At 36.3% G+C, this 25,204-nt stretch overlaps 5 protein-coding genes across 6 annotated transcripts; 2 read left to right on the top strand and 3 right to left on the bottom strand.

Moving 5' to 3' along the window:
• Positions 1-1,716: 1,716 nt before the first annotated feature.
• Positions 1,717-4,714, bottom strand: LOC100261660 (exocyst complex component EXO70E2). Of its 2 annotated transcripts, none has more exons than XM_010662301.3 (2): positions 4,497-4,714; positions 1,717-3,996 (listed from the first exon to the last, which is right to left on the bottom strand). In XM_010662301.3, the coding sequence occupies exon 2, from the start codon at positions 3,884-3,886 to the stop codon at positions 1,928-1,930; it is 1,959 nt and encodes a 652-aa protein (XP_010660603.1). In that variant the 5' UTR covers positions 3,887-3,996; positions 4,497-4,714; the 3' UTR covers positions 1,717-1,927. The 2 variants fall into 2 exon arrangements, with proteins under 2 accessions (XP_010660603.1, XP_010660602.1); XM_010662300.3 differs by having other exon boundaries at positions 4,322-4,666.
• A 1,623-nt stretch (positions 4,715-6,337) lies between these two features.
• Positions 6,338-9,898, bottom strand: LOC100266848 (serine carboxypeptidase-like 25). The gene is made up of 8 exons (XM_002280022.5): positions 9,354-9,898; positions 8,203-8,406; positions 7,758-7,933; positions 7,390-7,671; positions 7,166-7,296; positions 6,995-7,090; positions 6,803-6,908; positions 6,338-6,693 (listed from the first exon to the last, which is right to left on the bottom strand). The coding sequence occupies exons 1-8, from the start codon at positions 9,634-9,636 to the stop codon at positions 6,550-6,552; spliced, it is 1,422 nt and encodes a 473-aa protein (XP_002280058.1). The 5' UTR covers positions 9,637-9,898; the 3' UTR covers positions 6,338-6,549.
• A 5,770-nt stretch (positions 9,899-15,668) lies between these two features.
• Positions 15,669-16,606, top strand: LOC100244709 (uncharacterized). Its single transcript, XM_002279990.5, has 4 exons — positions 15,669-15,756; positions 15,851-16,057; positions 16,150-16,255; positions 16,332-16,606. The coding sequence occupies exons 2-4, from the start codon at positions 15,870-15,872 to the stop codon at positions 16,374-16,376; spliced, it is 339 nt and encodes a 112-aa protein (XP_002280026.1). The 5' UTR covers positions 15,669-15,756; positions 15,851-15,869; the 3' UTR covers positions 16,377-16,606.
• A 131-nt stretch (positions 16,607-16,737) lies between these two features.
• Positions 16,738-18,213, bottom strand: LOC100249838 (protein CHLORORESPIRATORY REDUCTION 7, chloroplastic). The gene is made up of 3 exons (XM_002279975.5): positions 18,004-18,213; positions 17,303-17,421; positions 16,738-17,108 (listed from the first exon to the last, which is right to left on the bottom strand). The coding sequence occupies exons 1-3, from the start codon at positions 18,086-18,088 to the stop codon at positions 16,836-16,838; spliced, it is 477 nt and encodes a 158-aa protein (XP_002280011.3). The 5' UTR covers positions 18,089-18,213; the 3' UTR covers positions 16,738-16,835.
• Positions 18,214-19,422: 1,209 nt separating this feature from the next.
• LOC104881634 (hypothetical protein) lies at positions 19,423-21,876 on the top strand. Its single transcript, XM_019224959.2, has 3 exons — positions 19,423-20,159; positions 20,440-20,589; positions 21,843-21,876. Exons 1-3 carry the CDS (start codon positions 19,486-19,488, stop codon positions 21,874-21,876), a joined length of 858 nt encoding a protein of 285 aa, XP_019080504.2. The 5' UTR covers positions 19,423-19,485.
• The last annotated feature ends 3,328 nt before the right edge of the window (positions 21,877-25,204 follow it).

A 25,204-nucleotide genomic window follows, 5' to 3' on the forward strand; every position in this document is an offset into this window, starting at 1 on the left:
GGAGAATTTTGCTTGAACACTTGTATTCATAATCATTGTCAAATTACCACTTCTTTTTCTTTTCTTCTACCGTAAAGCCAAATGCAACAGACCCAATTGGGCTGATGTTGCCCCACTTATAGGAATCATGAAAATAAGACTTTTAAGTTAAGAATCTTTATTGGTTATTTCATTCATCAATTTTCTTATTTTAAGTTATGAATGAAACTAGAATTATGAGAACCATTCTATTTCCATATTACAAATCTCTTGACCTTTATATTCACAGAGAAAAAAAAGAAATTTCAAGAGAAGATTTTCTTCAAAAGCCTCTTTTTTTAGATTTTGAGAGAGAGAGTCTTCTCACATAGAAATAAAAAATTTATTTATTTATACTTTTAATGCTGACATTTCCTAGGCAATTCTAAAATTTCTATAAATGGCTCTCTTCATTTTTCATTTATTGGATCGGGTCAGATCAATACACCCAAACCCAACTCCAACAAGGATAAATCTGATAACCAAAATTCATTCCTACGCGTAAACCCATTAATCAAATTCATTCATATTGATTGGAAAGAAAAAACATTAATGAAACATTTATTAGATTTAACTTCATTAATCTATAATGAAAATGAAAAGGGAAGGACTAAGTAAAACAAATGAAAGAATAAATGAATGAAGAGAATATATATTAAAAGTGGAGTTAAAGATTTGCAGGGTATTTATCTCCCCTTTCTAGTTGCCAGAGGGCTCGGGCTTAAACCCCTTTGTTCCATGGCATAGGGTTCAAGGAAATTGAATATATGCTTATATGGAATGTTCCTAAAAAATAAAAAAAAAAAATAAGAGAAGACACAAATGAGATTTTGTAATTTTGTTCCTAATATTTTTATTCCAATTTTCATTTATTATTGTACTTGAATTACTTAATGGAAATGAAAACAAAAATTTAAAATTTACTATGATTTATGTCTTTTTTTCCTATTCTTTTAATATTCCTACATGAGAGCTTAAATGGCTAAAAGATGAATGAATTGGGTGGATGTCCAAATCAAGAACACTTTCCTCAAATATCAAATGCAAGTAACGGATCTATTTGTAATTATATTCTAAAGAGCAAATGCAAAATGCTGCATACTCTATCCATAATGGTGGGTCAATATTCAGAAGCTGCACAGAAGCATAATTGAGGGGACCCATGCCCACTGGCCGACACAATATGTTGACATTTTGTTCCACCAAAGAGCCCCAAGGACAGCAATAGCTTTAGAGCCACTGGTGAACATGAGCCTGTCAAATTTCACTTGTTTGCCTTGAAACAAATGATGCAGCCAAGTCACAATGGCATCATCCTAAACCAGAGGTTTTGTTAGCAACATAATCCATTAACAGAGAGAGAGAGAGAGAGATCTCTGCCTCTCCAGTAAATGATAAAAAGGTCCTTTGCTTTTGGGGCTACTTGCATTCAAGTTGGACAAAGGCCTATTGTCTTTTAGCTTTTTGCCCATTCCTAATTCCTTGAATGTGGGTAGAAGGAGAGTCTTTCACTTTCAAGACAATTCTCACCTCAGAAAGTAATGGACTGCCTGAACTTGGGCAGCATATCCATGGAGCTGGTGGATCTATATCATTACCATCATACCCGTATGCCAACGGTTTCCAGATATTATTCCCATGTTCTAAATTTTCAGAGGCCACTCCAGCATATAATGAATATATAGATGCAAGCCAAGGTACCAGCAAAATTCTAGCAATTTCTGGTCATAGAAGCGCACTTTACATTGTCACAATAAATAGAATATGTAGAAATCAACAATGAAATTTCAATCATAGAGAATACAGCTATAGGAAATACGAGAACTTGCTGAGTGAATACCTAAATTTAGTACTCTTCGTGGTTAAGGAAGGCAGTGGATAAGAATAGCCATTCCGACTGATTCTGGTATCACCTCCTGTGGGTATTTGGCAGTGATTTTGGAGATCCCTCAAAGAGATCCAAGAGGAAGTTCTGTAGATCATCAGGACTGTACTTTATGTGCTTGTCACTGATATGAGGGTTATGTCTTCCCACAAATGTCCGATAAGCCTGGACTACTTTGAGGGACGTTGAGATTTGTAACTCGTCTCGAAGCTGACTGTCTGGGATCAGCCATGCTGTCTGGGATTTGTAGAGCTCCTCAAAAGCAACATTAAAGCTCCGGAGCCTATCCTTCAAAACAGTTTTCGATGGAGAATTCGAATTGGAGTTCTGAATCCCTTCCTCCTTGAGTAAAAGCAAGATTGAACTCCAAGAAGCTCTCTCATAGTTCATTGCATGCTGTTGGAATTTCCAGTTATGCTTGCGAATCCATTCATCCCCAAAAACATCCCTGAGTTCAGAATTCTTAACCTTTTCAGTCATGTAGTGAATGTTGTTCATCAAGAACAGGTGTTGTAAAGCAACATCCCTGTACAACTTGGACTTATCCTCAAGGTTGCATTCAAGAACTGAAATCAGTGCCCGGAAGTGGAGACCCGTTGGAGTACTGCAAGAAGAGCTTCCACTTTTGTTCTCCTCTTCTGTAACTGGACTTGTGTTGGATGACAATGAACCAGGATCTGCTCTGTCATGGTCCTCGAATAGCAAATTAATGGTATTACTGTAATCGGTAAGAATCTTGATGTAGTTCATGACATACCTAGTCAGTGGGTGGATTCCACCCCCTGCAAAAGGATTTGTTGATGTGTTTGATGCAATGGCATTCTCAAATTCAAGAAAGGTTGCCCTCACACAGTCACCCAATCCCCCTAGAACCTCACGACACTCGGTTCTAACAGAAGAACCTATATCCTCCTGGTATATACCATCAATATCTGGAAGAAGATCTGCTAGCACCTCATACATGTCGAGTATGCGCATCAATTTTTCTGGTTTGTGGGGACCAATAACTATGGCCTCACCAAAATTCAGCAGCTGAAAAATTGAAGCCCGTGATGCCTCCACAAAACAAGCTGAACTAACTGATCCAACCTCCCCAAAAACTTGGTCACTTAGCCATTTCTCGCTAGCAAGATAGACGCGCACAAATATCTTCATAGCCCGAACCCATCTCCTAATCTTGGAATTCAAGCCTGCCCACTCCATCTTAAGGACATCCTCAATGCTCAACTTCTCCATTTCAAGAATGGAGAGGCACTCATCCAAGGCATCCTTGCGGACACTTATATAGGCCTGAGAGCATTCCTGATCATAATTTGAACTTAACATTAAATTTGCTATGGATTTGAGGTCAGGAATCACTTCTGGATGGACCAAGTGAATGATGTAGTCCTCAGAACTTCTGCTAATACTATCAGTCTGAAGGGAGTCCTCAACTGGGTCATCCTCAAAAGATATGATTGAGCCCTCGTCCACCACATCCTCATCATTAGAACGAAAAGACATGTGTTCAGGCTCAAAGGGTTGCCGATTCTGAAAAAGCAAGTATCTGAACTCTTCCTCAAGCCTTGCCATTGCTGTCTGTAAAACATCATAAGCTCTCCGTAGGAGCTCATCCCCTTCACTATCTTTGTTCAAACACAAGCTTTCCAAGACTTCCGTCAATTTTCTCACTTCCTCAACAGCCTTCAGATACTCAGCAGCTTCCTCAGGGCCTGAATCCCATACCATACACTGATCAGCTTCCCAACTCATCACCTTGTCCTGTGCAGCAACAAGCCGGTCTTCAATTTCATTTACCCCCTCACTCTTGTTTTCATCGGCTATGGTTATGGTCGACAACTGGGTACCAAGATCCACCAAAATCTTCCTCACATCATCAGTAAGGTTCTTATTAGACCCCAACGCCTTCACTATGTGCTGTGCTGCAGCAATCAAGTTTTCCTCCCCTTCCAACCCCGGAGCTACAGATTTACAATCCCCCATAGCTATAGAGCAGGACCAACAGAGACTTCAAAAATTAGCAATTCTCAACCAACAACACTTAGATTTGAGCCCCAAACTCTCCAGAAGCTCTTACCACCGCAGATCAAACCCTAAATTTCCCAAAAACCAGAAATCAAAACTAAAATTCCCCTCTCAATTATCCAAAAATTTATGCATATGCAGCCAAAATAAAACAGCTACAAATAAGTTTTCAGCAATTTCCAACAAACAAAATATCTCAAAACCCTCTTCAAAAAAAAGAAAAGAAAAGAAAAGGGATGCCATCACATAAGCACATCAACTCAAAAAATGCACAAGAATGATTATCAACAACATCAAAGATAGGGTACAATCAAATAACTCAATTTCAATTTCAATTTCAATTTCATCAAATGAACACACACAACATGCATATTTCCTACATGGGTATCTCACCAATTTTCCTGAATAACAACCAAAAGGAGCTAAAGACAAGCAAATCTTCAAAGAAAAAGCTCAGGCTCTCAGCAGGGACTTCATCAACTAGATCCATAGGCATTCACCCTATACTGATAGAAACTATAGGGATCAAATAATAGCAATGAAGAAGAGAGAGAAAGGAGATACTGACCTGTACTTGTAGAGAGTTTTGGAAACAAAATACAATAATGTACGTCGGGTGTGGATACTCCTCTGCCCTGCAACTTTTCTAAATATCTTTATCATCATCTTCCACTCGTTCGTGGCTTTGACCTTCTTGGTCTACGCCGAACAACTTTAAAAAATTAAGAAAACTTTTTTGAATTACCAAACTGGTCGCTACTTCTTAGGCAAATTACCCAATTGCCATTTCTTCTCTCTCTCTCTCTCTCTCTCTCTCTTTCTCTTTATTTATTAATATAATCTAATTAAATTTTTATCAATTTTTTAAAAAAAAAATTATTCTAAATTCTATGATTATGTACAAAAGTTAGGTAAAGGTTGAATTTATCTAACTTTGATCTAGTTATAATTAAATCCAAACAGATACAATGATCACTTTCTTTTTTGAATTTGCCATATAAAATATAGTTTCATAATGAACATCTAGAAAAAAATGGGCCCACCCTAACGACAATATTATAGAGAGTCGTGTCAAATTTTCAAATCTATAGTTTTGGACAGTCAAAATATCATTTTTCAACCTGAAAGGTGATATGGTTAATTGTGTACCTGAAAAATTAAGTTATGAGATCAAAGTTAGTACATGAATTTAATAATGTTTGCTTGAGTCATGGCTATGAGTCAGTCCATTGCTACCTCTTTTCAAGATTTCTTTGAAATTCTAAAGCTTAAGTGCTTAAGTCCTCAATATTAGAATTCGAGTGTAGCACTATCATGAGTACTTCAATCATATATCAACGAAAAAAAATTCTTTGATTTAATCATTAAAATCATTGAATTTCAAGCTAAGTAGAAAAAGGTATACAAGAATATACGGGACAACAAAGAATTGGAGGTTTGAAGTTCTATATATATGTTTGTCTAAAATCTTTGGTTCTAGATTTTGTAGTCACTAAGGTGGTATTCGTTTTTTGATTGAATAGAAAAAGTTAAGATAGTATTTGTTTTTTTGACTTTTTGCTGAAAATAATTTATTTTCAAAATTTAGGTTGTTTGTTTTTCTATTTTTTCATAACTTATTATAAACTTTTTATTAAACAAAAAAAGTCAAAATATATAGCTTTTTCTAAATAAAACAAATAACATATTAATTTTTCTTTACATTTTAATAATTAATATAAATAAAATACTACAAAAACCAAAAACCTAATATTTAATACTATTAAGTATTAAAATTCTATTTAGAATTAAATAAAAAAACAAATACCACCTAAATATTTTTTACCTTTTCTATTCAATTAAAAGTAATTCATTGATATCAACTAATATAATTAAACTAAACTTATTGATAACAAGTTTATTTTAGTTATGTTAGTTAACATCAAAAGGGTATTTTTAATTGAATAAAAAAAATCAAATATTTTAAATCTTTCTACCAGCCAAAAAACAAACACCTCTATTAGTGGAGATGACCACCCATTAATTTATTTCATGCCATCACTCACATTTTACCAAAAATGGTGGCAATACGGTGGAAAGCGATACACATGGCATAAATATTGAGATTGTGACAACTCATGTGGGGTGGGAGTTGTTGGTGGGTGTGCAATTTCAATGGCCACTTAAGGATAAGAAGATTCTAATGTTGCCTAACTTTATCAATTGGTCAAACCCACAATGTCTCATTTGTCTTTGGATTAGTTGAATTAATAATCTAATTGGATGCAGTATAAAAGTTTAACCTAATCTATGTGGGAGCTTTAGGAGGAGGAGCTTTAACCAATAGGAGACATTAATTAGCATTTTTTTTTTGAATTTTTCCTTTTTGATTATTCCCACAACTCAAGACAGCCAAACTATGATACACAATTTACAAACAAAATGAACCTTCTCCATTAATTCCATTTGTTAAATTTCTTCTATGGCATAAAACCAATCCCTCTCTTCTTTTTTTTTTTTTTTGGGTTGAATGATCGAAGAAAGACACAACTCTTACTTACCTAAGAGCAACAACAATAAATAAAAGAAGAAAGAAAGAAAGGAAAAACATTGGTATAGTGGGGGACACAGACATTATGTTATCAAGACTTGGGAAGAGGGAGGCCTCTCAAAAATGATTTGAATAGCTCAAGTGCTGCTCTTGGCTTGAAAAGTGGTACTTCATGTCCTGCTCCTCTCACTGTCGCAAATGTTAGCCCCTCATACACTTCTGTCCACCCTCCCACCTTCACCAATAAACACCACATATATTATCACATCTCCCCTTTCTTTAATTCCTTTTGCTTTGAAAAATTGTAGCTAGCCATAACATAAACAAGGGGTTGTGTTACTAACCTGCTTCTTAACATACCACGGATACCATGGAATTTTGGTTGCCAATTTGAGGTGCGCAAGGGAATACCTAGTGGCTGTGACTGGCACCACCGAGTCGACATCCCCGCTGCAATATAATACATAGACAATCAGCTAACGAGGTAAGAATTGTCACAATTATGACATGTAATGAAGTCTGAAATGATCACGAACCTGAAAACCCAGACTCTCAGACCAGCCGCGATCATTTCTCGGTAAATGGGGAGGACGGATTCGGCTGTGTCGTTCCAATTGCGGTTTAGGACCTCACTGGATTAGAACATAATTAAAAATGTTAGCCACAAGGAATGTTTGTGCATGATTTCAATGAAATAATTTACTCACCTGCAGGCAGTCCATCCGTAGGGAATTTTGGTAGTATTGGCATGCAGTGCTTTCTGCACATCAGGCCTATTGTAGTAAATCTCAGCATATTTTTCAGTACATGGATCATAGCCAGATATCTGCCTGAAAATCTGAGAATATACAGGCCAAGGAAGGAGAAAGAGATGAGAATTTTCATATGTATGATTATAAAAATAATCTCATTGTGTTAAAGAAAAAAATACCCTATGAGATCGATGAGGCAAGCGAATAGTCTGGCGGGTGGCGCCACTGCCATCTGAATTGTTGCAAGGAGGAGCATATATGTTGTACTGATCGATGTTTCCAAATTCTTGATCCATGGCATAACTGTACAAGGATTCACACTCATTTGATTCCTTTTGGCGATGAAAATCACATGTATTGATGAGCTGCCGGTACGTTTTATCAGAGATCATGGCGTGGCTCCACCAGTACGTGACTGTTCCCAGGTTGTCATAGTAGTTGTCTGTTACTGCATTGCCAACCTGCATGCCATACAATTTGATTCAATTTTCTGCTACAAAATGGACAGTATAGGCTGAAATCATACTCATTACTAAATTTTTGTTACCATTATTCCTTTGAGATTTATGGCATGCTTATATTTGGCGTTGTAGGCCATAATTTCTCTAGCCAGCTGAGGAACATAATGGCCTGCATAGCTCTCACCGTTGATGTACACTTCACGGTGCTTATAGCGTGGGAATCGTTCAAGCCATCGAACCAGGAACACCAATGAGTCCTTGGCTGAAATCATAAGTAGCACCCCATTAAGCTAACACATACTATAATGAATTAACCTCAAATATGGGAACTTATAATTATGACAAATTCCATCATGAGGAGATGGCCCCCAGCCTTCTTCTGGGGAGCAATTGGCCTTAAATGCAATGTGCCCTACCATTTTCCACAGTCCAGATTGATTGATCCAGCTAGCTATTAGGACAGCCACAAGTATATATGTGCATTCATAATTTATATTAATACTGTAACCAAGTTATTGATCCTGGTCCTACCAGTGCGACGGTCGCCAGTGTCGAGCAGATCGGAGGATTTGTTGCTGTAAGAGAAGCCAACCCCAGCTGGGGTCTCCAGGAACAAGAGATTAGCCAGAGTGTTCCATGAGAACTTGTTAAGGTACAGGCCTGAAGCAGTCTTGTTGATCCTAAATGGGCCTATTTCTTCAGATGCCCCATACGCCACAGAAGAGCAACCAGGACCTTACAAGTTACAACAAAACAAGTCTCACCATCAGATACTATATATATATACATTATGAGACGGGTCCTATATATTAATCCAACTTGATTTTTAAAAAGCATCTAGCAAGAGAAGACTGAAGAGTGGTTGTGTACTGATATACACAGTAGAAGTGCTGAATTTAGGTGTGTTAACAGTGAATTAATTGTGCACCTACACATACTGACAAAAAGTTTGGGGCTAAGATAGGGGTAAGCAATGGGTGAGAGTCAATAAATGGGGACTGTTTTTAGTTGCTTTCAAGCATTGAATGGCTCTCTGCCTCTGCTTCCTCCATGCATTTTAAATGAGGGGGAGAAGTGTTAATTGTAATGGGCTGGTTAGGTCACTCATGATTCGTCTCAGCGATGACAAGTCAGTGATTGGGACATTCCCAAGTCCCAAGTCCAAGGCCATGCATATGATATATCTAACAAACCTAACTACACCCAAAAGACAAAAAAACAGTAATGCTCTATAACTTTTCCTTTGGTTTCTCCTCATTTTTTCACATGTATAACTCCTTTTTATTTGGAAATGTAACTGTAAGACCTTTCACAATGTGTCTAAATTCCAAAATGCGTACGGTCCAAAAAATATAGCTCACAACACAGCTGGATTTAGACTCTGAAGATTTGTGTCTAAATATCTAAAATGTAAACATCATCTCTTGAAAATTTCAACATCTTTAATTTTTGATCTTGTCGGCAGAAATATGACCTGTACGTGTCGGTTGAAGGACAAAATGCATATAAATGAGATATAGAAACAAAGGATTATCACAAATAATGTAAGCAATATAACAGTAACAAAGACTTAACTCCCCAATAAATCATTCCAACTCATGAAACTCATGTATGCATGATACATGCAAACATGTACAGGTAGAATATCATGGGGATGAGAGTGATGGAGAAAGTGGGCTAACCTCCATTAAGCCAAATGACCAGAGGTTTGGACAAGGGGTCATGGACAGCCTCATTGAGCCAGTAGAAGAGGGCTCTACCAGCAACATGGTTAACAGTGACATAGCCGGAGTACTGCTGAAAAGAGACCTTGGGCTGTCCAGGAAGTGCTGTTATCCTATCAGCTTCTTCTTCTTCTCCTCCCCTTACTCCATTCACTCCATGACTTCCTGCATCCACCACGGCAATGAGCAGGAGAGACAGTAGTACCATGGAGGCTGAGATCTCTCTGTTGACCATGCCCATGGCCACAGAGATCACAAGAAGAAAAGGAAGAAGAAGCAAAGGAAAATGTTTTCCTAGTTGTGGAGTAAAGAGTGTAATTCTGGATGGGGGAATAAATAGGAGAGAGTCAGGAGGGAAGAGATGGTGTCTGTCTTCACTCACTCGGGGTTTTTCTTGTGAATTGACAACCACACCCTTTGAAAATCATGCTTCTGGTTATTGGGCAGTGAAGGGTAATGTTGGAATTGGAGTGCAACATCACAGAGGAGCACCCACCCATACTGAGAGCCAATGGGATTTTTCGCTCTGGAATTTGGCTTTAAAAATAAGAGGGGAGGAAAGGGGAATCACATGGTTTTCGCACGCTCATGAGACAGTCCCTTGAATCCTCCATTAATTCCTCCTGTATTCATATAAGAGACTTTGACTCCCTTTTTCCTCATTGTCTTTATCCACTCCTACTCCCATTTTTATTTTCTATTTTTATTTTTTCTGTTTTCCCTTTTCCTCCATCCTTGTTCCTTTGTGTTTTGTTTTGCTAACTTGATGATTATGGTCTGTTTTATAAAGTGAAAAAGCTATTCTATCCTTTTCTCTCTTCTGTTACACTTTGTCACATAGTGTGGCTAAGAAGTTCCACCATATTCTATACAATTATCATTCCATGCTTGATTTTGCTGCTTCCCCATCATACACTTTTCCTCGGATTCATTGCAGTTTTCCTTTCCGGTGGAATCAACAAAAAATTAGAACTCACCCTTTTGAGTATGAAAAGCTGCATATTCAAATAAAGAAAACACAGTCCTTAGATTTGCAGCTTACATAATTCTCTTCATAAAGTACAATACATTAACCCACTCTCTCAAATTCCCATGTGAAAATGTGTTGAAAATTATGATATTCCCACTTAAATTAAGTTGTGGGCATTGTAATAGAATGGACTAGAATCTCCCCATCTTACTTCAAACCACCATACATATATTATGCATAAGAGTTTGAGAAGATGAAAAGAAGAAGTTGTTGAGTTTTAGGATAAGCAAATTGCATAAAAAGTAAGGAGAGAAGGTAGAAGAAGGTGTGTCTTTACGTGCACGCGAGGTGGGTGTGAATGAATTCTAAAAATAGGAAGAGGGGCGGTGTTGGAATGGTGATGATAGCCATGATGAAGCCTCTTTTGGAGCTGCACTGCTCACTGCTCATTGCTCATTTCCTCTTCTCTAATAAAAACACTCCCAGTGTCACCAGCCTCAACCTTCATTATTTTTATTCCTTTCTAAATTTAGGGTTTCTGCTGTTGAGTACCATCATAGGCTTCCCCACCTTCCATTTTCCATACTCATTTCTTCCTCCTTTTACAAACTTTGGCATCTTTTCTGAATTTCCCCATCTGCTTTGCAACATCCTGTATATGGAAGTTTCCAGTCTTAAAATTTCCTGGCTTTGATCCAAACTTAAACCCACACTAAGCTCCTTAATTGGTGTAAGACTCTGGCATTCTGTAGTTTCAAGTTTCAACTTAAAAGAGGATAAAAGAAACAGATATAACATATTGGATTAATGAATTTGGGCCAGGTTGCAGACTTGCAGAATGAAAAATAAATTGGCTTCTGTTATAATTTATAAATAAAGACTGATAAAGAAAAAGGAGTTGTGTGTGTCTTAAAAAATACAGATAGATGTGTCCCCAGCTCATTGGTCCCAATGGATCATATACCAAAGAGGACATGCCATGTGTGTCTTTGGTTCATAGGCATCAATTTAGTTTGACTTCCAACATGTGCAGGCAGTATGACTGAAAAGGGTTACTCTTATTTTATTTTATTTCTTTTTAATTGTGTTTAAAAAAAAAAAATAGAAAAGACAAAGTATATATATAGATGCAGTGTAGAGTAGAGTAGCTGTAGAAAACTAGAAGTAATAATGGTATTTATTACACAATAGAGAAGATGATAGAGGAGAGAGCAGAGAGTAGTTGGAAGGAGTGGCATTGAAGATGGACCTGAAAGCTCTCTACTCCCAGTAGTTAATAGTTATTGAAGAGAGAGTCAGCCTCACCCACTTACTACAAGATTGAAAGAAAACGAAAAAAAAGGAAAGGTGTGTCACTTTCTCTTAGTCAATGCTTCCAAAACCTTGAAATGCTGGATTTGTGGCCCAGCTTTCTTCACATATAGGCCACTGGCCACCCTCCAGTCCTCTTCACAACCCTTTCTTCTGCTTAACAAATTGATGAGATGGTAAATTTTTCCCTTCCCTTTTTCCTTTTGAGTTAATGTATGGGAGCAGGTGCCACCCAATTGACTGGCCTTTCATTTAATGGATTTTTTTGCCCCATTTGAATACAAATTATTGAAGTGGGTCTCAGCCAACTCCCTGCACCTTTGATTTCTCTACCCTTCTTCCTTTCCCATCACTTCTTATATTTATATTTTCTTTTCCCAGGGAAATCTCTTGCTTCTGCCCTTTACTCACTCAAAAGGTTCGGATCTCTGAATTCTCCAGCTCTCACCCCATCAGGGTTGACCAGTGGGCCTTTCTTAATGCCAGCCAACAAGGGTTAAACCGATTTCAAATGGTATTAAAAAAATGTTCTAAGTCATAATCACATATTCCAAATCTTCTCAATCCATTTTTGTATCTTTGTGTTTGAATTAAGAAGTGGACATGCCAACTATTATGTCATAATGTTGATGGAAAGATGATAAGAGTGATAATTATTGACTAATCCCTAACATTTAATTATCAAATGAGACTGCTAAACCAAGGTGCAGTTACGGCATGAGGTTAATTGAGCCAATAATGACAAAAGGAGAAGAAAAAGAACCCCATGAGGGAATGGTCGGTCCAAGTGATGGGACATGATGTTAGGGCTAACCTACTCATATCTGTAGGTTAAGAATCTTAAAAACAAACCTTTATCGGCCATAGCCCATAGGTACTATGTCGGCAACAACATACATGATACATGACACATGATACATGAATCATGATACATCTCACCTGTAAATTTTTTCCTAGCTACCAGTTTAGACTTCTTCCAAGTTCATTATTCAAGTTTCAAACCATTAATAGTTGTTCCATTATTTTTCAAACTTTCCTTTTTTTTTTTTCCCACTATGATATCAATTCAAGCAGTCAAACTAAAAAATTATTGTGTGGGGTTGTCATCAATTCAGGCAATCATAGTATCATTGATCTTTGGACAAGTAAAGAAGGCATGGGAAACTCAATTCTTATTACTCCATTTAATCAGTTGACTATACCACAAAGTTTTTGAATAATTTTCAATATAAAAGCATATATAATTTTTTAAAAAGCCCAAGCAATGACTAGGCCACAATGTTTCTTGGCAAAGATGGTGGTGAAAAGGGAAAAATTATAAATTTCTCCTACAAATAAGGCATTAATTATAGTCTATCTTATCAAGAGTGACTAGAAAATTGAGCATTATTCATCAGTATCCTTCCAGATTTGGCTCTATTACTTCCCTTGACCAAAGCTTGGAGTTTACTTCACAACTACCAGATGGGTCACGCAGCAGTGGCTAGATCCTTATTACATTAGCATCCAAAGCAACCCTTCAATGATTTTGGAGGCATTGCTTTAATTTGGTGATAAAATATATTAAATGATGTGGGATGGGAACTCAACCTGAAATAATTTGACACACAAATCATTGTGCTTTGCCACTTTCATCACCCCAAAAAATATCTATCAGGAGCTTCACTTCCAATGCCAAAAGAGCACACACATATATATATATATATATATATATATATATGCATAATTGGATGAGACCAAACCCTAAATTTGAGTTCAACCCAATTTACAAGAGAGTAGAATATTTCATGGGGTATGAAAGAAACAAAACCTATCTCTTATATAGGGGGCTGTAAGATAACAAAAGAAAAGATGAGTTGGGTACAAAAGGGAATGATATTATGTTGAAAGAGATGAACCCCACCACATGAATGATAGTCCTGGAAGTCAATGAAACTGGGCACCTCTTTGCTTGTAGTCCAAGAAGGATGGGGTCCTTTGCTTTGGAAATATCTCCCTCTCCCCTGAAATCATGGGTTTGCTGGGGTCATAGTCATACCTTCACGTTATAAAGTATGTAATCTAAATATGATGGCGGTTGGTGTCATGTTTCTTAATCACAATACTTGGGTATCAAGGAAGAACAGTTGATGAATGATATATTATCATGTATTGGGCTGATCCCAATCAAATCATTTTATAAAGACCCCCCTCGTGGGTTCTCTTAAATTTCATATTCTCTTTCATCTTTTAGTTAGGGTTGATGGAAATTAAATCCCAGAGATTTGATGGGATGATTGCATGCCTTATTAGTATGGATGCAGTGTAGAAAGTAGAAAGTGTTAGCTGTCATGAACTGAATTCTGATGAAAGCAGCATCTTCCAATGAAATGACAATGTGATCATTTTCAGTGGCTTTCAACAGCCAGGTTGATCAAATTTGTAGTCTAGATTTAGGTGCTTTGGAGTTGGGACTACTAAAAATGAGGATAATTGGCAGATTTGTAGCCTCTAGGGTGTGTCTTTGGGTGTTGAAAGTTTGAAACAGGTCTGAGCTGGGAGCCCATGACAAGATCCTTATCTTAAGCTCAATGTCTTAGCAGAAGCTCAATAAATGGTAATGGGAAATGAGGTTCTTTCTTAGTATTCTTACCAATCCTTGAACTAGGACCAAGTTGATATTTCTTGGAGCTATCTGAAGACTCAATTTCCAAATGGTTTCACATATTTGACCATTCCTTTGAATACTTTTAATATCGTAATGCACAAATATGAACTTAATTTGGAATGGATTCGAAGCAAATGTTTGTACAACTTTAACTTATTTGGAATCTAATTTAATATTTTTATATTATCTTATATGAGAATATTAATTTTATTTTTTTATGTTTTTAAAAAAAATATTAAATTATAATTATATCATTACTTTTTTTTTTCTTTATAAATAATTTTTTTTTTTACCTTTTCCCATATTTTTTAAAGAATTTATTTATTATTTAAAATTTGGTACAAATATATATATAAAAAATTGTTTTTAAAAAGTACTGTGGATGGATTTTGAACATAATCTAATCTACCCAATCAAAATGAAATAAATCCAATTGATTTTTAAAAAAATGAGATTAGGTTAGATTTGAGTTAAGCACCTGAAATAAAAAAAATTGGGTTCAATTTGACCATTAATTTAAAGATTATTTGATTAAAAGAGTCATTGAAAACCCAATTTTGGAAATTTAACCATTTATCATTTTTTGGTTTCATTTTGACAAAAATGATCATATTATGTTATTGTAAAAATACCTCACATATTATAAATACTTGAAATAGTTAAGGATATTTATACCAAAAATGGGTTACTCTTTGAATAAAAATATGGGAAGGGATAAATTTACAAATATTGGAAATATTTTGTCCATTTTAATTAATTATTTCTTAATTTAACTTGATTAAATTATAATTCTTAATCTCTCTCTTTTTTTTTTTTTAATTTGAAGAGTAATTTATTTTTTATATAAATATCCTTTAATATTTTCATTATTTATATATGTGTTTTGAAAGAAAATATTAATTTTTTTTTTTAAAAAAAATGAGTACATTCTTGTTCAAAATAGGTAATTTTTTTGGATGAAAAAAGTGGGAGATTAGATTTGTAATTTCATATTTATTTTGTGACTCTCAAGTGGTTATCATAGAACGGGTGATTCCATCCCTTTTAATCAAACAACCCAATATTTTGTGGGCATGAGACAATCAGACGGCTGAGATGCATCTGCTCAAATCATGTGGGGCCATCTTTCCCAAGGATGCACTTGGTAGGTTGCAAGTCTTTTTGACTCTCAACGGGTGGGATTTGAAAAGATACACAAATCCCACCCGTTGAGATTCAAAAAGACTTGCGACCCACCTAGGACATCCTTAGGAAAGATGGGGTCCACATGGTTTGATCAGATTCATTTCAGCCGTCTGATTGTCGACCGTTGGACAGCACAGCCTCAAACGGTCACCTCCTTCTCCCAAAATGAACCGAATTTTCGTATTAAAGCTCACTTCAAATCATCAGGATTTCTGAACTCGTTTCTGTCCCTCTCATCCTTTACAAAGGTCTCTGACACCGATTCTTTCTTCTGAAAGCATGCGATTTTTTTTTTATGTGGTCTTTCCCTTGGATAATGGGCTTTCATTTTCATTTTCACAGGTAACCCACCAGAATTCCAATGGAGACAGTGCTTGAAACGCCCCTCAAAAATCCAGTTCAATCCGAAAACCCCCTCTCTGACTACAAAACGCCACCCCCAAATCAAGAAACGGCCCAGAAAATCCAGAATTCTGCCAACGATTCCGGCAATAAAACCGCTACGCCCGACAGGCTCAAGGTGCCCAAGGCATTCAAGTACCCTGAGAGGTGTGTGATTCTTAAAAATTTTCCACTATCAACAATCAAATTATAAAAATTTTCAGCACTCTGGTATATAAATATTGAATGGCTATTTGCAGGTACAGAAGCCCAACTGATCTCATGATATCACCAGTTTCAAAGGGTCTTCTTGCTAGAAGCAGAAAGACGGGTTCCCTCTTACCTCCTGCAAAAATTCAGCCTAAGGTATGATACAAGAAGTTATGTTTTGGGCTCCTTCAATTTAGTTGTACCATGTTCTCACGTTTTGGAGATGCTGCAGGTTCAGGATTTGCGTGTCCAGGAAGTGGGTCTTTTTCAAGCTTGAAGGATCTCGTAAGGGTCTAGTCTATCAGATGGATTCTTGATCTTGATGAATTTGTCTGACTAAATTGGTCTTTGAAGGGATTTAATGGGATGTAGAGTTTAGAGTTTTTAGTAATTCAGATTTTGCATTTTGTTGGGAAAATTTCTGAGCAGTTGTCATGATGATTAAATGATGTGTAATTTGAATTTAGTTTCTTAATAAAAATTGTTCAGACACGTTCAAATGTTGAAGCAGAGTTGTTAGTTGATCCAAGAGAACCCACTAGGCCAGTATGAGAGATTAGATTACTCCTACCCAGAAAAAAAGGGCACCCAGAAAAGAAGGGGGGGGGGGGGGGGGGGGGGGGGGTACCCATTTGACCAACCTGAAAAATAATGCAGTGGAACATCCAATTTAATGTTTCAAACAAGGACATGAAAAGGGCTTCAATTAGGGTGAAGCTCAAATTCTTGTAGTATGTCACTCCAACCGGATTTCGTACCACTGGATCGAACCAACATCACCATCAATTTCAAGTTCACACACAGCCTTTACCAGGTACATGACAGCATCATCAATGGTTTGGAACTTTGCAAGGTCTGGGGGTAGGGCCTTGCCTGGCCAATTTTCTAGCCAACCTTTCAATCTGGCCTTTAACTCTTCCTGGGAGACAAACTCCTCATCCTTTCCAGGTTCCATCAAGACATATGTTTCAGTCTGAGAATATGCCCTTCTCCTCCTCATCGCATAACTCTGAGAAAAGGAATTCAATGTATATGGAGTTCACGGCAGGACAGAAGAAGCAGCAGTCTTGATTATAATATAGGAGACATGTTGAAGCTATGGAGATGTTCTGGAGAAGACTCATCAGATGTTGCTCCAAAATCATCTCCTCCCTACTACTTTCCGAGGATTCTTACAAGAAAAGGAAGAAAAATCACATTTACCTTTACTGCATCCCTGTGTTGGGTTGAGATTTTGGGTACTCTGAGATAAAATGAAGTCTGATACACTGTTATTGTTTCTGGCCTTGGAACTTGAATCTGGGGTTTTGATGCCAGCTTACCTGCAAAAGAAATCAGCAGAAACAATGCTATCAGCAATTGAAATTTCCACATATTTTGATGCAGATATTAGGTTTCAGTACATAATGGAAAAGGGCTTAGATAAACTCCAAGCAATTGAGGTTGGAGCTTTGTGAACTGAATTCGTTTGCTGTTTGTAGCATTGGCAGTTAAAAAGCTACCTCTGAAATTCACCAATGACCAAATTAAATTTGTAAATTGGGTATTCTCAAGGTCATTTTCTTGTTTATCAGCTTCTGCCTCCTCCAGGTAGTATCAACTATGGACCTCTACCTCCTGCTGGAATCACGACTAGTTTCACAAATATAAGACATATGAACCCAATTGAAAATCCAATCCAAATTCATTCCCGAAACATACTTTCCCTTTATCTAAACCTATACTATGAGCCATCTAACCACAAATATTCAGGCACAACTAGGAACTTAAAAAGCATACATGGACACCCCTGAGACTCATCTTCCATTTTCTCCTCTTTTTTTTTGCTCAAGCATATACTGAAAAAATATCTCGAGTGGGTCACAAACAATTCAAAGGAAGACAAGAAAAAGATTAAAGCTTACTGTTGAAGTTTTGAACTCCATTGCTAAACAGCTGTTTCCCCAAGGCTCCCTCCACGGCTACCATACTGCCTTCAAGTTTCAGCATTTTTTGATGCAGACATTTGATTCACAAATGGTGAGACCATTCATCTATCCACACAACCATTCAAGATAACTGGATAAACTGAACCTCTGTTGTCTTGCATCTCTTGCCCACACTTTTCCTTATATTCTCAAAAATACCTCTCTTTCCATCTAACTTCATGAGAGACCCCACATTCAAATGTATGTATGTGAACAAAAATCAATTGTGCCAAAGTAAGATAATGCTGATATTTTAAACCTCTCATGTGGGTCATTGTCTACATGAAGAGTAGCCCTTCTCAAAGGTTTTAACTCCTTAACCTTTGCTAACTTAGCAGCTGGCACCATACATGCACTAGTCTTTGAAACACAAAAATATTATAAAAAGGAATAGGCTGTTTAGTATGGCTTTTGAGTGACTAAACACAAAGTTTCCCAAAATAAAGGACACCTCATAAATTCGATTAGTAGTTGCTTTCTTTCCACCTCATTTTTAGTTGTTCTTTTTCTTTCTTTTTTTTTGCCCTTTTTAGTTGATTTTCACACTGTTGAGTCCCTATTTGGAACCACCAGCTAATGGGTCAAAAACCCATTTTACATGGTGGCATAACAAAATTAGAATGGTGACAAGATGGGAAAGAATTCTCTAAAGAGGACCCAGAACTGATTCTCACGCGTATGAGCTGGTACTGCCGTTGAAGTTGGCGCCAACGGCTACCAGAGTTTGTTATTTGAAGCCAATTAACCGCGCAATTGTCTCTTAGCCTTCCCTTCTCATCTCCCTCTTCTCTCTCTTTCTCAGAAACCCTACTTCCATCTCTTGCACCCCCTTTTTCAACTCATCATTTTCTGTCTCCAGTTTTTATTTGATTGCTTAGATTGATCTCTATTCTGGGTGATTTCCGATTTTTAGCAAAATAATTTGGAGTTAATCTTCTAAGTTTCAGGCTTTACGTCTCGTTTTGTGTCAATTCTTCTGGGAATTTATGTAAAGGTGCAGGTAAGACTACAGGATCAACAATTTTCTGGGGACTTATTGGAGGTAAGTTTCCTTCTTCAAACTTACGTCTATGATTATGATGCTTTACGAATCAATCTATTATGATGTCGGGCTTTTGACTCAATGATACATACTTGTGACAAGCAGAGAATAATTGAAATATCATCACCCAAAAAGCTTCTGAAAACTCATACAGAAAGATTGAGATTGCTTGAAGTTCATTCTTTCTTGTGGTAATGGCGGATCCATTATTTTGGTATTTTTTAATTTAGTGTACATTTGGAAGAAGACTGTTGTTTTCACAATTGGTTCGTGTCTCTAATGCTTTTATGACTTCCCTACTTTGCAGTAAGAATACCTAGTATACCAGCCAGCATAGGACCTTGGAGACCTGGGTCTAATCCGATTGCAAGTAAGAAATGGAAGTTAGAGGTGATTCCCCTAGTGAAGTCAATAAGAGGGCCTCTTCTACAGCAGATTCTTCAGAGGAATCAAATCTTAGTAAAAGTAATGTTCTTAGTAATTCCCTTGTCATATCTGAGCAAGCTGCTCCACTGACGCCGCCGTGGCCTGTATCATCACTAGAAGCTTATACTCAAAGTGGTGTTGATGGGAGCATGCAAAATGGATCAACAACCCAATCCCCTCCAATTCAAACAATGGGGCGATCTGGAGGCTATGACCCGAACCGGATTCCATCGTCTGTTTTTGCTAGTAAACCGACAACACCTTTGGAATGGAGTGTTGCTTCAAGTGAATCATTGTTTAGCATTCACGTGGGAAATGCCAGTTTCTCAACAGAATTTGCCCAGTTGGGTAAGTCGGGAGAATTGACCAAGTCTCAGGAGTTGATCTTTCCATCTGGCCTGCCTCCTGTTACTGAAGCTGCAGATATGGACAGAAGCAGCCAAGATATGGAGAAGGGCTCAGGAGTAAGAGAAACATCATCTCAAACCACAAAAGAAGTTTTTAGGGAAAATGCAGAAGATCATGGCAAGGAAAAGATGCCTCCTGCTGAAGGTTTCCGGAATTCTGCTAGCTCTCATCATTCTGATGGAAGTATTAATAGCACCCTCTCTTTTGCATTCCCAGTGTAAGCTCCCTCACTTTTTTCCCATTTCGATACGAACAGTCCCATTAGTATGGTATTTGAGCTTTATACTATTATTTGAACTGTAGCCAAACAAGTGTGCATTCTTTCACTTCCAGCCTTCAAACATGTGATCTTATTCTTTGATTAGTGGCAGCTCTTGTTTCTTTGGCTGGAATACGACCCTGGATATATAGATACTGCACATTCCTAGCTAATGCATTCCAGTCTTGAATGTTGATTTTATAGTAGTTGTCTTGAGATTTTTAATGGTTCATTTCAGATTGGACGGTAATGGCGGAAGAAGCATCTCAGTAAAGGTGGACACAGAGAAGCACCAGCAGCAGGAGCAGCCACAGCCCCAGCCCCAGCCACAGCCACAATCATTGCCACATGCCCCTGAAGCAACCCAAAATGCTGCTGCAACCAAATGGTTCTCTTGCTTCTCTTGTTGCTCATTCTGTTGTTGAGGGAGAAAGCCATAGGAGAAATCCATACCTTACTCCATAACAATTACCAAGTGCCTTCCCTCCTTCTCCAAAATGCCTGCCTGAATTGCCACCAGAGTTGAGATCTAAAAAGCTGGGCCTTCAATCCTTTCTGGCTTATTGCATCATTTCAGGCATTCGGAGCACTAGCAAAATACAAAGAATCATAGGTTGCTGCTAATCTTTCTTTCCATCTGTATTGGGCAACTGGGTTTTGCATTGAAATGGGGGATGGGGAGGAGAAACTAAGATGGCGAGTAATTGAAGATTTTACAACATGTTGAACATGCAGGATAGACCTGGGGTTAGGCTTTGATTTATTAGTTAATCCCAATATGTATCTTCATATAGTCCATCTCAGTCCATGCTCCATCCGTCCATTCCTTCAGTTTGTTGTCTGCATGTGCCAATTCAGAGAAAAATCTTATTTGTATTTATTTTCATATCTTCAATAAAGAATTGATGTTGGATCCTTTGGTCCGCATCCCTTCCTTCTCTTTTTGGTTGGAGGAAATACCATAAGCTTAGTTGCTCATTTCTTTCTGCTAAAAGTACATAGATGGCCCATGATCAAGAAAAGGTCAGATCATACAAACTTACTGTACCCCTGCATTTTGCAACATATCATATACTAATTTCTGGAGTATCCTGTTAGTTTGCAGCAAATGAAGATGATTGCAAAATAGGGAGGATGATTAAGGCATGCATACTTTTTATTCCCCGACTGAAAATTCCAACTTTTTTTTTTGTTTTCTAAAATATCTTGTTATGTTAAATTTGCTGATACTCTAGGAGGAAGCTCACATAATCGAATGACAATCTTTTCTAAATCCAAGTTATTCTAATCCATAATTCTCAGTCATCGTTCGATTTACTTGTCATCCAGTAGGTAGCCCATTGGTTCAGATTAATGAGCTTGCAAGCAGCGGTTGCCCGGTGTCATTGACCATAGTATTTAAGTATTTGATGCATGGTCACCTGTGTATAAATAGACAAGGAAGTTGGGAATATGAATAAGACAACAAATGTCAAAATATAACCAGTGAAGTTGATATTTTCAAAGTTCCTAACATGAAAACCCATATGCTAAACTTCATAATAATGCACCACCAAGAGAATAAAAACAAAACAAAACTTCGCTTCGCCCTCATAGTCTTCTCTGTCTCCTTATTTTTTTGTGTTTCTTTGGTCTCTGCAGTCTCTTCACATCTGTTCCAGTGTTGAAGGCATAGGCCCAGGAAAATTCTTCAATTAAAATCCCTCAGTTCATATGCAATATGGCCAGAGTCATTGATCTCAAGCCTGTTAGCAATGGATTTAAATTTAATTCCTTGTTGTGTATTGATGTATTGCTTTATCTGATCTGTTCTTCCTGTTAGTTTCAATGTTCTTTTCTAATCAGGATCCAAGCCCCCTTTGTCAGAAAATCTCTATTTGTAGATGAATCATGCAGTTTTTATTTTGTTTTCATTTACTTTTTGTTCTAAGTATATTTTGTTATTCTGTTTCTTGGGTTCTCCTCAGATGACCAGAACAAACTTGTAACTTACAACTTATCTGTAATCTTGTTGGGTTGGTGGTAACTTTTGTTTTCAGCCATTTGATGCAGTCATTTTTTTCAAGGTATCTTGAATTTTGTTATCAGGGTATTCCCATTTTTCTCAAGCCATTTGATGAAAGCAATGATATCTGGATTTATGAATGTGTCCTTTCCCTAATTTTACTCATTGAGCTTTTCTCACATTTTGGGTCTTGTCAACACTGGATTAATAGGCACACATGTTTTGGCTTGCTGCAAAACAACCAATCTTTCAGTGGTATGGGCACAGGCAGGATTCCTCTCTCTCTCTCTCTCTCTCTCTCTCAATGTCTCATGGCTATTTTCAAAGTGTTTTGATTTGCTTTTGGAGAGAAAAAAAGGGTGATGTGTTTCTAATTTCTCTCTTACCTTTATTGACAGCTTGTGAGTGGGAACTGAAAAACCACAGGCCCATCTGTTTTGTTGGTGGTATTTTCAACAGCATCCTAAGTTATGTTGAAGAAGGACTAACATCCCACAAGGTATTCTTCTTCCAATAATTTCACTTGTTCAATATTTCAACCCAATAAGTGATCACTATTAAACTGTTTAGGCATATGATTACAATCACATAAGTCTAAATGTCAACCCTCACTCCTTCTTCCATTCCTTCACTTAAACTCTAATACCTTTCACGTCAAACAATTATAATAATAACAACAACAACAAGAGATGAACATCTGAACAAGAAACTAAGGTTGGAACTTAGGAAAATTGAATAGATTAGAAAGTTAATCTATGCTAAACCCAACCCGAGCTCAAGTTGGGAATTCCTAATCCACTCCAAACCCATTAGTAATTGAAGTTTTCACAATTTATCACAAAAAACGATTATTTTAAAGTTTATAAAATATAATCTATATTATAGGATAAAAGACTAAAAATTAATCTCAAAACCTTAAAATAAATTATTAATTATTAATTATTAATTTAATAAAAATAATTATTCATAAATTCAAACTTTAATAATCAAAGAGTCTTTAAGAAAAATGATAAAATCATTACTTTAATATAATAAAAAATTAAAAAAGCTTATATTTTTATCATTTTTGTTATTTTCAACAAGTTGGGCGAACTTTCATCCCACGTCAATCCTAGTATTTTCAGGTTGGTATATATTTTTCTAATCCAAACCCGATCTTATCTCATCCAAATCTTGCCTGTACAAACCCAAACATTAGGCAAGTTGGAGCATTAGGCAAGTTGGACCTGAGCATAGCAACCATTGTTGGCCTTCCATTCCACATTCCTTTTCAGGGGCTCTTGTAGTGTCACATCTCTCAACCACCCATGGGGAATAGAAATAATTGAAAGTTAATACTTCCCACACAAACTAACTTACCCAAAATTCAGGCCTATGTATAAGTTATAAGTTATAACCATCAAAAGAACCTACTCTTGTAAATAAATCAAATCTAATAGCTAGATGGCATTTTTCCCAATTCCCCCTTCACATGCCACAACTCAACCTCCACTCAATGCATTCAATGATTGACAACTACCTTACTCAATATTTCATAATCTAATATTATAAGGACTCTTTAACAAAAGGGGACTTGCCTTTTATGTAAATGGCATAAAAGCACCCTATGTTTAATGCTGGCAACATACAATCTCTCCTTTGTTTGATATTTTATTTAAAGGGTAGTAGTAATTTTTTTGCTCTAGTAGGCCACCATGATCCTTTGTTGTGAGGTGTCCATATTCCATGGTCATCATTCAATAGAGTTCACACTGAGTTGGGTTAAATTTGAATGTGGTTTAGTATTTTATTGACACTTGCCTCTCATTTTTAGGATCTAAGTCTATGAGAAGATAGCAAGGTCTAAGGCCTAAGGTCTAAGGTCTAAGTTCCTAGAGACCTTAAATTTTATGTTCATAAAGCAACTTTTATTTTTTATGTTTTTTTGTCAAAGATGTATTTTATCTCATATCTACATCGTCCTTGATTATTCTTAGAGTATGTTGGAATATTGGAATAGAAAATGAAAATGGGAATGAGAATATAATTTCATTCATTGATATGTTTGGATTGTTTTTCAAGATGAGAATGAAAATGATTTATTATTATGAAAATCAAATTTCATATTTGCTAAAATTATGATTGCCTCTTTTTTACATGAGATTGTGATTCACCGTATTCTTATCCAACTTCGATTTCTATTTCTATTTCTTAAACATGTGGTCAAAGTAAATGTATTATAGTTGTTGGAGTTGAATTTGGGTATTCAAATGGTTCACTCACTTGACCCAATAAAATGAGAAATAAGGGAAATAGTTTTTTAGAGTTAAAATTGCTTTGTCAAACACATGGTCAAAATATATGTATTATAGTTGTTGGAGTTGGATTTTAGTGTCAAGTGGACTGACTCAACCGAGTAAAATGAGAAATAGGGGAAGTAGTTTTTGGAAATTAAAAATGTCTTCGAAAACTACTATTATATAATAATTATATATTAATTAAAGGTTAAAATATCTGTAGTGTGAAAATAGAGTGATTATCATTTTTTTTTGTTATGAGTTAGGATACAGAATTTGTCGATTAAACAATCAATTTAGCTTTGGGCATTTTAAAAGGTAACCTAAACTCTTATTTTCATTGATAGTAATGAAAATTTGTTTAGGAATTATTTTAGAAAAGTTAAGTAACGATTTTTAATATTTTAAATTGTTTTATAATAAAACAGTTTAGACATTTAATAATTTTTTTAAATGACTTTCTGCTTATTTAAAGATCTTCATTTTATTATGTACATATCATAAAAAACACTATTATCAAATATTCAAGTCTTTTTTTTTTTAACTTATAATTAACTTTAATAAAACCATTTACTAGCACCATTTGTTCCAAAATCCAAAAGGCAACAACCCAAGTTATTTTATGTATATATATAAAATACCAAATAGAAAATTGTGACAAAAAACAAAAATAGATAATAAAAAAAAGAATAAAAATGCATAAATTTACATAAAAAACCATA

This window comes from Vitis vinifera, chromosome 14 (genome assembly GCF_030704535.1).
Source record: "Vitis vinifera cultivar Pinot Noir 40024 chromosome 14, ASM3070453v1".
Lineage (NCBI taxonomy): Eukaryota > Viridiplantae > Streptophyta > Magnoliopsida > Vitales > Vitaceae > Vitis > Vitis vinifera.